The following is a 12,425-nucleotide window of genomic DNA, read 5'->3' as shown; positions in this document are numbered from 1 at the left end:
GTGTTGCATGGAAGCCAGGAGCCCTGCTCCTGACTGCAGTAAAGAAATGTGACAGCACTGGGGACCCTGCAGAACAGGGGTTCCTGAGAGCCCATAGCCACAGAAATGACCACAAAATGCAGAGGACACTAACAGAGAGACTCCTGCAACCTACACTTCTCATCTGTTCCTGGATCAAAGACCATTTTGGAGCAGCTATAAAAGCCTAACCCCTCTCCCCCAGAATGTGCCACCATTCACTTACTCGTGCTGTGGGACAAAAGCGATTTCAGAAGGTGCATGCCCACACACCCACTCCAAATAAAACAAGAGCGCATCACTATCTGTTAGTAATTTTTGTATGTTATTTCTGTGGCTTTCTCACACACTGAAGCAATGAGGATTCACTCAGAGGCCTCCCACCCACCACAGGCAGTGTGTCGTCTCAGAGTGGAGAGAGAAAAAGTATACTAAAGAGGACTGTAAGGTTTTCTTTGTATAAATTACAAAACCAGGCAAAACTAAGCTATGGTGCTAGAGGTCTTGGGTGTGGTGGTGACAGGAAGGGGTATAAGGGGGCTTCTGGGGTGCTGGTCATATTCTGTTTCTTGGCCTGGGAGCTGGTAAAACAAGTGTGTTCAGTTTATTAAAATTCATTCAGATTGCACACATGTGATTTGTTCACTTTTGTATGTATATTATACTAGAATAAAAGTTTTTTAATGAAAAAATTATCATTATTACTGAGATGTATGAAGAGAAGAGAGATGAAGCTTTTGAAAGCCCCAGTGGTTCCTGACAAGGCTGTGAGAGCAGGTCCCTCCTCTTACCCCCCATATCTGGAACAAGAAATGACTGAAAGCTGAGTCCTGTTCAAATCAACCATGGGGAAGTATGTGATTCTCATAAATTGGTGTTTGAGAACCATGTCAAAGTTCTGTGGTCCCTCAGAAACCACACAGATGAAGAGGGAAGCAACCAGAAGGAACCACACTACTCAACTAGAGAGACACAAGGTTAGGGATTTGTGCTTTTCCAAGCTTGGGCATCCACCGGCCACATCAGCAGGAAGCCTGGGATCTCCCTCTGGGACATCAGTCTCTGAGTGCCCTGCATACCCTTCAAACCCCAGAGGATTCCATAGAGCAGAGCCATGTCAGCCCAGGTCTCCCCACCTGGAGAGAGAGTTCAGGGTCCCCTCACCCCTCCAGTGTTTCCTTTTCTGGTCTCAATAACACAGGGGCAGATTGACACCTCTTTTTCAGGGGATGATGCAGAGGTGGCATCAACCTGGGCCTGGTGAGGAAGAGGAGCTGGGAGAGTTGCCACGTGTGCTAAGTGAAGTGGTTCAGTGGCCAGACGGTGCAGAAGCCATTCTTCACTCTTCCTCCTCGCTCAGACCCATGGCCTTTGTCCTCCTTGGAATGACTCCTTCAAACTACCAAAGTGCTTGGGGCTTGTGCAGGGTGGTGGTTCCCAACCCCTGCTTTGTATAACTAGTACTTTGTGAACCCATTTAACTACCTGGGAATGAAATTCCTAGATAACATGCCCACCCACACACAATTTCAAAAACATATAATTAGTCCTAGCAGTAATATAAAGTAGGGAAAAGGAAAGTAATTTAGTACAAAATAACACTATTTTAATATGTAGCTAAACATGTCAGGCTACACTGGGTGACATATACACAATAAGGTCATCTCATGATTATATCTGCTTATATCAAATACAGTAAAAAGAGATTGGAAGCCAATCTCTACAGGACATTCAGGAAAATAAGATGGTCAAAGCACCATGAGGATCAATAGTCTTTTTTGTACCTAAAGAAAAGATGGACTCAGATATCAATGAATCACAAAGAATGTATTCATGGGACACCTGGGGAAATTTGAACAGTATATATTTGATGATAATATATATTGTTGAGTTTTGGCTTGGGGCTTGCATGTGTGTGGTAACAGTCTGTGGTCATGTCTTTAACAAAAGTTCCTCTCATTTGAGATGCACACTGGAACGTTTACAGATGACATGGGATGACTACTGGGATGACTTGGGGGTGGGAGGAGGGAGTGGAGGTAGAGATGAAAGAAGGATCATGTGTTGATAATTGTGGGAGTGAAGGAGGGGGTAGGTACCCAAGGGGTCTTTGTTTAGTGGCTCTACTTTTTTGTATATTTGAAATTTCTCTTAATAAAAACTAAAAAACCAAAAAGATTGTGGTAGAGGTAAATATTCTGATATGAAGAGATGCCCCAAATTTACTTTGTTAAAAAAAGATGTGAATTACTTTGTTAAAAAAGATGTGAGTAGTATCTGTACATTATGAAATAATACTAATTTGTAAAATAAAAATTCATATGTGTGCATACCAGAACACTGTGGGCAACCTCAGAGATGAGCTCTTCACAGCTGTGAGAAGCTTTAGGACACAGCATTCCAGTCTGAAAGCTGTAATCATTGACTGCATCACTGAGCATTTATTGCTGTGATTTATTTTTATGTCACTCTGTACTATCCAGCTCCTCCAGTACAACCCTGAAGGACAGCAATTTCAGTTTTCTGTAGGGTCTATGTGGACAATAAGTTTGCCCTGCTTCCATACCTACTAAATTTCGTGTAGTTTAGTTTTTAAATCTGGAATGGTTTGAAATTATACCAGAAGTTTTTCCCAGCGTCATAAGAGGTGATTGTCCATGGGGCAGAGGTCAGAAATATTTTTTCCCTTTCCCGATATTTTCTTCCATGTAGAGGGGTTTCCCTGAGATAACACTCCTCCCAGGGAGTAGCTGACTTGTGGGGCAGGGTGAGAGGAAAGGAGCAGGTATAATGCCACCCCTTCCTCTCTGATCCCTCTTGGGATGAGGCTGCCATCCCAGGAAGCATGTGCTGTCACAGTGCAAATGCAGGAGCTCAGCGGTAAGCCCTATGAAGTTCCAGCTCCTTGTGTCTGGGACAGTAAACAGCTCTAGCTTGTTACTCAGCTTTGTGACGCCTCCTTGCCAGCAGGTCCAAATTGCATTGTTTAATATCAGTTCTATCAATAATAAAGGTAGTCTTCTGGCCTCCAAATGTCACATTCTTTTATTTCATTTTTTAATTGTTTCAGAATTCAGGGGTTATAGTTAGTTAAAGTTAGGCTGCCATTATAAAAACACCCAAACCGTAAGGAGAACTTAGGGAGGTAGAGAAGGTCACTGTTTAATTCCCTCTGTCCTATCAGTCCTCAGTGAACATCCTCAGCTCTGTTCCACTTTGTCACTTAGGGACCCAGGTTTCTTCTCTCATATAGTTCTGTCATCCCCTAGGCCTCATCTCTGCCTGCATATTTGAGACCAGGACGTTGTGGATTCCACTGGGTGGGAAGGGAAAGAGTGTGGAGGAGGCTCACACTGTCGTTAAGACTCCAAGTTCACTATTCCTTTCACTCACATTTTATTGACAAAAACATGGTCATATGGACACACAGTGCAAATGAAGCTGGAAAATGTAGCTACAATTCTATTACTACACAGTGCCAATCAAATTCCCAGAAGGATTTTTTTGGTACGAATTGCAAAGGAACTAAAATAGCTAAATCAGTTTTGAAGAAGAAAGTTGAAAGAGTCTCACTACCTAATTTCCAGACTTACTGTAAAGCTACCACACTCAGGACAGGGTGGGAGTGGAGAAAAGATAGGCCTATTGATCAATGCAACAGATCAGAGAGGCCAGAAATAGACTTACGTGTGTATGGTCAAATGATTTTTGAGAAAGTTACAAAGACAATTGAATAGAGAAAGAATAGTCATTACAACAAATAGAGCTGGAGGGAATTCCCTGGCGGTCCAGTGGTTAGGACTCCATGCTTTCACTGCCAAGGGCCCAGGTTCAATCCCTAGTCGGGGAACTAAGATCCTGCAAGCCCCATGGCCAAAAAAAAAAATGAAAGAAAGAAAAGAAAAATAATTAAAACAAACAAATAGAGCTGGAACAAATGAATATCCAGATGCAAACAGTGAACTTCAATGCACAACTTGTACCCTATACAAAAATTAACTCAAAATGGATCATAGTTCAAATTCTAATCTGTTTAAAACTTATAAACTTTTGGTGATTACAATAGAGCCACTATAAACATTCACATACAGCTTTTTGTGTGAATATAGATATTCATTTCACTTGGATCACTACCTGTTAATGGGACTGGTGGGTTAAATGGTAATTGTAAGTTTAACTTTACAAGAAGCTATAAAACAGTTTTCCAGAGTGGGTGAATGATTTTGTATCCACATCCACAATATATGAGGGTTACGATTGCTCCATATCCCTGTCAGCACATGATATTCTCAGCGCCCCCCTTTTTCTTAAGACATTGAAGTGGTTTCTCACTATGGCTTTAATTTGCCTTTCCCTAATGACTAATGATGCTGAACATCTTTACATGTGTTTATTTGCCATCTATGTATCTTATGTGGTAAAGTACCTGCTTAAATTGTTTAGCCATTTTAAAAGTTGAGTCATTTTCTTATTATTGAGTTTTGAGAGGGCAGTCTTTATATATTCTGGGTATAAGTCCTTTATAAGTTGTGTGATTTGTGAATCTTTTCTCCCAGTCTGTGGCTTGTCTTTGCATTCTCTTAACAGTGTACTTTAAAGAGCAGAAGCTCTCTCCTGCTCTTATGACCACGTCCACACTCTTACAGTCCAGCCTCCCTCTGCCTCTTTCTCTCTCATAAGAACACTGAGATTGCATGGAGGGACCGCCCGGATACTCCAGAGCCATTTTCCATCTCAAGATCCTTAACTTCGTTCCATGTGTAAAGTATCTTTTCCCACATAATAGAATTTCATGGGTCACAAGGATTAGACTCAGGGTACCTTTGGGGTAGTACTCTAACAAAGTATGGTAAGAACTTAAGAATGTTCTGTTTTCATATAAAGAAAGCTTTGAAAACTGTCCTGTTCCTGTCCTGTGTACCTGATTGTGATAAAGTGTTGTCCCCACAATTGTACCTCCTCACACTCCCCAGTCTTGTGGGACGGTCCCATTGCTTCTCACACCCCCTTAGACATTTATTTGCATGGTTAGCTGTCCTTCCCCCAATCTGGTTGGAGGATGGTGACATTGGAATGAAAATGGGGCTGGGGGTCAGTGCACTTGTTCCTTGTACAGGAGCACTTCCTCTGGAGGTACAGCAAGCTCAGGTCAGATCTGGACTCTCTAAGAGGCAGACTTTCCAGGTTCTAAGCCACTCCTGGGACTGAAGCTAACACATGCTCATCGTGTCTTCCAAGGATTCAGTTATTTCATGTATGAAAGACAAAACTTCAAAATTTCTGCAAGGTAATACGATTACACATTCATGGATAATGTATGAATATTTCTGACAGACAAATTAGTGACATGTCCAATAATCCAGCCATCAGTATTCTTAAAGCAGATGTCTATTCTTTGATTGAAGACTTTTTAAAATATATTTAGTGGGCAAAATTGTTCCAGTTGTACACAACCAAATCGTCATTCCGCTGTATTGTCTTAACATTATATATTATATATATATTATATATATGTCTTAACATATATATATATATATTATATAAGACAACATTATATATTGTCTTAAATATGATATATCATGAACCAAAATAAATAAATTAATTAATTAAATAAAATGAGCAGAAGTTTTTAATTTTGGTGAATTCCAAATGTATCAAATTTCTTCTTTTATGGATCTTGCTTTTGGTGTCAGAGCTAGGAAACTTTTGTATAACTTGAGGTCCTAAAGAATTTCCCCTATATTTTCTTCAAGAAGTTTTATAATTTTAGGGACTTCCCTGGTGGTCCAGTGATTAAGACTCTGTTCTCCCAATTCAAGGGGCCTGGGTTCAATTCCTGGTCGGGAACTAAGATCCCATGTACCACAACTAAGCCCACATGCCTCAACTACTGAGCCCGGCGTGCTCTAGAGTGTGCATGCCGCAACTAGAGAAGCCGGTGCGCCACAGTGAAGACCCAGCGCAGCCAAAATAAATAAATAATAATAAATAAATTTTTTAAAAAGTAAGTTTTATAATTTTAGATTTTATATTTAAGTCTATGATCCATTTTTTTAATTGAAGTATAGTTGATTTACAATGTTGTGTTAGTTTTTGGTGTACAACAAAGTGATTCAGTTATACATATATACGAATATATATATTCTCTTTTTTCTTTTTCTTTTCTATACATTCTTTTTCAGATTCTTTTTCACTATAGTTCATTACAAGATATTGAATATAGTTCCCTGTGCAACAGCAGGTCTTTGTTGTTTACCTATTTTATATATAGTACTGTGTATATTTTAATCCCAAACTCCTAATTTATCCCCCCTCCTTCCCCTTTGGTAAACATAAGATTGCTTTCTATGTCTGTGAGTCTGCTTCTGTTTTGTAAATAAGTTCATTTGTATCACTTTTTTAGATTCCACGTATGTGGTATCAAATGATAGTTGTGTTTGTCTGACTTACTTCACTTAGAATGATAGTCTCTAGGTCCATCCATATTGCTGCAAATGGCATTATTTCATTCTTTCTTATGGCTGAGTAATATTCCATTGTATATGTATATACCACATCTTTTTCATTCATCTGTCGATGGACACTTAGGTTGCTTACATGTCTTGGTGATTGTGAATAGTGCTGCTATGAACATTGGGGTGCATGTATCTTTTTCGAATTATAGGTTTTGTCTTTTCTGGATACATGCCCAGGAGTGGGGTTGCTGGATCATATGGCAACTCTATTTTTAGGTTTTTTTTTTGTTTTTTTGGGGTGGGCACTGCGGTGGGTCTTCATTGTTGCACGCGGGCTTTCTTTAGTTGCGGCGAGTAGGGGCTACTCTTCATTGCAGTGCACGGGCTTCTCATTGCGATGGCTTCTCTTGTTTTTGTTTTTTAAAGAGATTTTTAAAAATTTATTTATTTTATTTTTGGCTGTGTTGAGTCTTCATTGCTGCGCGCGGGCTTTAGTTGTGGCGAATGGGAGCTACTCTTCATTGTGGTGTGCGGGCTTCTCATTGTGGTGGCTTTTCTTGTTGCAGAGCACGAGCTCTAGGAGCACAGGCTTCAGTAGTTGTGGCACGTGGGCTCAGTAATTGTGGCGCACGGGCTTAGTTGCTCCGCGGCCTGAGAGATCTTCCCGGACCAGGACTGGAACCCGTGTCCCCTGCATTGGCAGGCAGATTCTTAACCCCTGCGCCACTAGGGAAGTCCTACGATGGCTTCTCTTGTTGCGGAGCACGGGTTCTAGGCACGCGGGGTTCAGTAGTTGTGGCTTGCAGGGTCTAGAGCGCAAGCTCAGTAGTTGTGGCTCACGGGCTTAGTTGCTCCACAGCATGTGGGATCTTCCTGGACCAGGACTGGAACCCATTTCTCCTGCATTTGTAGGCAGATTCTTAACCACTGTGCAACCCAGGAAGCCCTATTTTTAGTTTTTTAAGGAATCTCTCCATACTGTTCTCCATAGTGGCTGCACCAATTTATATTCCCACCAACAGTGTAGGAGGGTTCCCTTTTCTCCACACCCTCTCCAGCATTTATTATTTGTAGGTCTTTTGATGATGGCCATTCTGACTGGTGTGAGGTGATACCTCACTGCAGTTTTGATTTGCTTGTCTGTAATAATTAGCGACGTTGAGCATATGATCCTTTTTTAAAAACCAAGCTGCCTCTTCCCACCGCCCTCTGTCTGGATGGGTTACTAAATTCCTATTAGGTCTGGTCCTGCCCCAGGTCCTCCCAGACCTGGGGACTGGTCCTGAGTGTGCCACACTAGGGTAGAGGCGGGAGGCCATGGCAGGGAGAGAAGCCAGTGTGGGCCCTGCCCCGGCCAGACTTAATCACGCTGGACACTGAGCTGGGTCAGGATGATGGCAGAGCAGAGCTCTAAGACCAGAAGAGAGCTTGCGGCTGACTGAGACTGAGTCACTAGGCTCCGCCCCAAGGCAGGGTGTTGGGGTCAGGGCTCAGAGTGACTTCTTTCTGCCTGCGCTCCCTCCTGGCCTCCAAGTGTGGGAGGATTCCAGAGGAGATGCAGCCCCTGTGGTCCCAAGACCTGGAGCAAGAAATCCCAAGGAGAGGATGCAGAGAAGAGAGGGGGTAGAGAGAGAAGGATGGGAGGTAACGGAGGGGAAATTTGGGACAGAAGAGGCAAGGAAGGGATGAAGAGGGATAAGGAGAAGCAAGAGGAACGAGAGGTCAGGGGGTGGACAGGGGAAAAGAAACCAGTGAGGGGAAAGGGGATAAAGGGGTGGATGGGATAGAGGGGACAAAGAGGGACAGAGGGCCATAGAAAAGGATCTGCCAAATGCTAGCAGACTTCTACCCTGAAGCTGCATTGTCAAGGCTGGAAGGTCCTAATGTGAGTGTGTGTGTGTGTGTGTGTGTGTGTGTGTGTGTGTACATGTGCCTGTCTATGGTCCAGTCAGCTGGGTCTGCATTTCCCTGGGTGTGTCTCTGCTTCCCAATGTGTGTCTCAGGGTCTGTATCTCTGACTGTGGGCAAAGATCACCGGGCATGTCCCAAACAATTTTTTTCTTGTCTGTTTGTCTGGCTGTGTGTGTGGTTGGTGTGGCTGTTTTGGGGGGGAGGGGTATGTACCTAGGGTTTCCGTGGGCTCTGTCTCTCATGCTGGCTGAGTGGCCCGAATGGGGATGCTTAGTCTCCTCCTGGACCGACAGTACCTGGCCCCCCTCTCTGCTGGGTCTGGGGTGATGTCCCCTCCACACGGGCACATAAAGCACAGCCTTGGATGAGATAGGCTGGGAATTCCTGAAGCTGTTTGTGCCTCAGCTTCCCAGGATGTAAACGGGGACGAGAACTGCGGTCACCCTTGGTGCATCCCCTTGCCTCTCTCTCTCACTCTTCTCTCCGTGACTCTCAATGTTTCTCTCTCTCTCTCTCCATCGTTCTGCTGTCCCTCTGTCTCTTGCTATCTTGTCCACCCATGTCTTTCCCCATCTCTGCCTTTATTTCCATCCCTCTGCCAGATCCCCAACCCAGCCTCTCCGCGGCCTGGACAGTGGCCCTTCCCCTCCCCGCCCGCAGGTCGCCCTGTCAGTAGTTCTATCTAGAATCGTGCTGGCCCAAGATCGCTTCCCGACAGGATCTGTCCCTTTTCTGGGGTGGATTTGCTCACGACTTAGGGTCCGGGAACTGGTCCCCCACCCTCCTGTCCTCTCCCCTCTCCACCCCCAGAGACGGAGACGCACGCTAGCCAATGCCTTTAAGACCGTTTATTTTTCGTGCTGCGAGGGCGGGGGGTGGGGTGGGGGCGCCTCAGTAGACGCCGGGCTGGGCGGGCTCAGCGGGCTCCGGCGCCCCCGCCAGCTGCACCAGCCGCAGCAGCAAGGCCCCGCTCGGCCCGTCCAGCAGGGTCGCGTTGCTCAGGTCGCTCGCCCGGGCGCGTCGAGGGAAGCTGGCGCCCTCCCGGCACTCGGGCTCCGTCACGCAGCTCTCTGCGGGCAGCATGGGCTGAGCGCGCGGCGCGGGGGCGCAGCAAGCTGCCCAGGCCCCGCCCCCACCAGACCCAGGTTGGCCCGGCCCCCGCCCCGGCCAGGACCCAGCGCCACCCCCCCGCCCCCCCGCCGCCCAGGCCGCTCACCGTCGTTGCAGCAGATGCCGGCGGCGGCGCAGCGGCCCCCGCTCCCGCACGGCTTCTGGCCCGACTGGCAGGGCGAGGGCAGGTAGTTCTCCTCCTGGCAGCGCAGCGCCTCGGCCGTGCCCACGAGGCAGCCCAGCTCGTCCCCGCAGCAGATGCTGGGCCCGAAGCAGCGGCCTTTGCCCCCGGGGCCGCAGGGGAGACACTGGCGGGAGGGCGGGGGTGAGCCGGGGGCGGGGAGGGGCCCGGGCCCGGGAGGGAGAGCCTGCGGGGCGGGGGGCTGAGCCGGGTGGGGGAGGACAGGGCAGAGGAGCGCCGGAGGTTCGGGGGTCTCCCTGGCGCTCTTTGGCCCCCAGAAGCGGTCGAAGGAGGGGACTCAAAAGCTACTCGGCTGCCTTGGTTTTCAGGTGACTAAGGAACAGCTCTCAATGACAGCCCTCAGCATCCTCCCCCTTCGTTGAGGGAGGGGTCCCTCATGGGCTGCATGGGAGAGACCTTCCTTCTCACCTTTGGGGCCTCCTGGTGTGCACCCCTCTCTCAGCTGCCCACTACCCTCCCCTTAATGCAGACCTTCCTCCTCTGCCCGCGTTGCTCCAGTTCCATCTCTAGCATGCACCCCCTCTCCACACCCACCCCACCCCGTGCAGGGAGGGTCCCTGCCCCGCTCCAGAATACACTCAGGCCCTTCTTCACATGTCCTGTTCCCTCTCTGGCCTTACCCTGCCCCTCAAGCCAGTGGGCCTCACTTGGGCCCTGACCTCTGCTCACTCACCTATGGACTGACCCTGTGGGTGGCAGGGACATGAGCCCTAGAGGAGGGCATGAGGCACCTAGGTGACTCCAGCTTCCAAAGCTGCCAAGCAGAGGGAGGGGTTGTTTGTGGGGGCTGTCCACCTACCCACCCTAGTTTGTTCCGCAGCTCAAAACTGGTCACCTGTGGCCTTGACAGAATTGAGCATGGTTATTGGATTTCCTTTAGCTCTGCTGAAGGTGGAATAAGAGGGAATCACTGGACAAGCAGCATGAAAGAATTGGGCTAGGTACCCAGCAGAACTTCCTTACAGGATACTTGGGTGGCACCTCCCACTCAGGCAAGCTCAGGGCAATGGCCAGCTTCTGGGGGGTGGGGGGCTGGGGCCCATGGCTAGGAGAGGCCAGGAGTTGAACAGGGAAGGCCTCAAGTGCTGGAGAAGACAGAGCCTCCGAAGCTCCAGCTAGTCCTGGAGGAGAGGCCGCCATGGGCACAGAGGAGGCCTTGCCATCCAGTTCTCCCTGATCCAGCACAGAGTCCAGTTACTGGGGAAACCTCTCTTTCCTGCATCCCTTCTCTGGATGGAGACAATGTTCAGGAAGTCCTACGGCCCGTCCTAGCCCGCCCGACAGCCTGGTCCCCTCTGTTTGCCCATGCCAAGCCTCCCTTCTTCTGTTGGGCACTTCCCCTAAAGCCTGCCTCTCCCACGACTTCCCTTCCTAGCCCCTGCACTGTGATGCCATCCCTGGGCCTCTGCCCCGGCCCAGTAACCCTGAGATGGGCCACGGTCATACCTGTCTCAGCTCCAGGTCGGACATGGCCCTCTTGCCGCCCCTTGGGCAGTTCTGGAAGTAGCAAGCGGAGGTGAAGGCCAGCAGGCCGAGGAAGCAGGCAGGCAGCGTGGCGTCGGGCATCCTGGCACAGGTGGGCACAGTCTGCAGTGCTGCTCTGTGGACTGTGCTGTGCTGCCTTCGCTGGCTGCCTATTTATGTCTGCAGGTGTTCCCTCTGAGGTGACGTGGCCACCACCCCCCTCCCCAGTGGCTCCCCAGGAGCCCATGGCCGCCAGGTCCCAGTCGTCAGCAGTGATTCAGGCATCTGGGGACGCACGTGGGCCTGTGCAGGGGATGATGGGGGAGGGGTGCCAGCCTCTGGGCTGTCATTGGCAGCGGTGTGGCTGCGGTGTGACAGGAGCTGCTGTGACTGTAATTGTGACTCTCTGGACTCAGGGAGAGACAGACGTGTCGGGGGGGGCGGTCACCTGGAGACTGTCTCCAAGCTTTCTGGTGCCCAGAAGAGGCTGGGGGTCAACAGGCCCTGTCCCCCAACACAGACCCCAGAGGAGGGGGCAAGGGTGACCCGAGGGGCTGCTGTGTAAGGAGCAGGTCAGGCCCCAGCCCAGGAGTGATGAGCAGGGGACAGTTGGTATGCAGGGCCCCATCAGGAGCATTAGTCCTGTGAGAGGACAAGTGACCAAGAACGGCACACACTCGAGGTGGTGCAGACAGAGGCCTTTGTACCGGCTGCACTAGGACAGAAAGTGCTGCCTGCAGCCCCGTGTAATGGAGGCAAGAGACCAACATGGGGTCAGGGGGTCATTCCCACTTGGTGGGTGAGGCAGGTTCCCGGGGGGAGCTGGGGATGCTCCCACCCCCCCCCCCACTCACACCCACACCAGGGTCCAAAGACTCAGGGACTGGGGACCTTGGGGATAGCTTCTTGGCATGTCCCCATCACTCTCCTTCCAGGCAGGAGCATGGGGTGAGGGGAGCATCTATGGGGGAATGAGGAAATCCGGACCCAGTAAGGCTCAAAGGTTGGGGGGTAAACTGACAGCCAGTTTGCCCCAATTCCTACCCTGACCAGGACACTAGTATGTGGGGACCAGAGCAGGTACCAGCTCAGGCCTGGGGCCTCAGGGGGCTTTGAGGCTCAGGGAGGGCCAGAGCCACAGCCAGATGGGCCCAGCCTGAGAAGCAGCTTTTGGTTTATGACCCCAGGCTGGTAGGTTTAAGGGATGGAAGTCTCCCTCCCTCGGCCGCCTGAGTGGCCCTCTGGTCCTTAAATCCAAGCTAGCC

At 49.0% G+C, this 12,425-nt stretch overlaps 1 protein-coding gene across 1 annotated transcript; it reads right to left on the bottom strand.

The window, feature by feature from the left end:
- Positions 1-9,275: 9,275 nt before the first annotated feature.
- Positions 9,276-11,467, bottom strand: AVP (arginine vasopressin). Its single transcript, XM_033840176.2, has 3 exons — positions 11,143-11,467; positions 9,601-9,802; positions 9,276-9,454 (listed from the first exon to the last, which is right to left on the bottom strand). The coding sequence occupies exons 1-3, from the start codon at positions 11,260-11,262 to the stop codon at positions 9,276-9,278; spliced, it is 501 nt and encodes a 166-aa protein (XP_033696067.1). The 5' UTR covers positions 11,263-11,467.
- Between the last annotated feature and the right edge of the window lie 958 nt (positions 11,468-12,425).

This window comes from Tursiops truncatus, chromosome 15, assembly GCF_011762595.2.
Source record: "Tursiops truncatus isolate mTurTru1 chromosome 15, mTurTru1.mat.Y, whole genome shotgun sequence".
In the NCBI taxonomy this organism is placed as follows: Eukaryota; Metazoa; Chordata; class Mammalia; order Artiodactyla; family Delphinidae; genus Tursiops; species Tursiops truncatus.
Note: the sequence above shows the minus strand (reverse complement) of the source record. Positions and strands in the feature narration are given on the sequence as shown.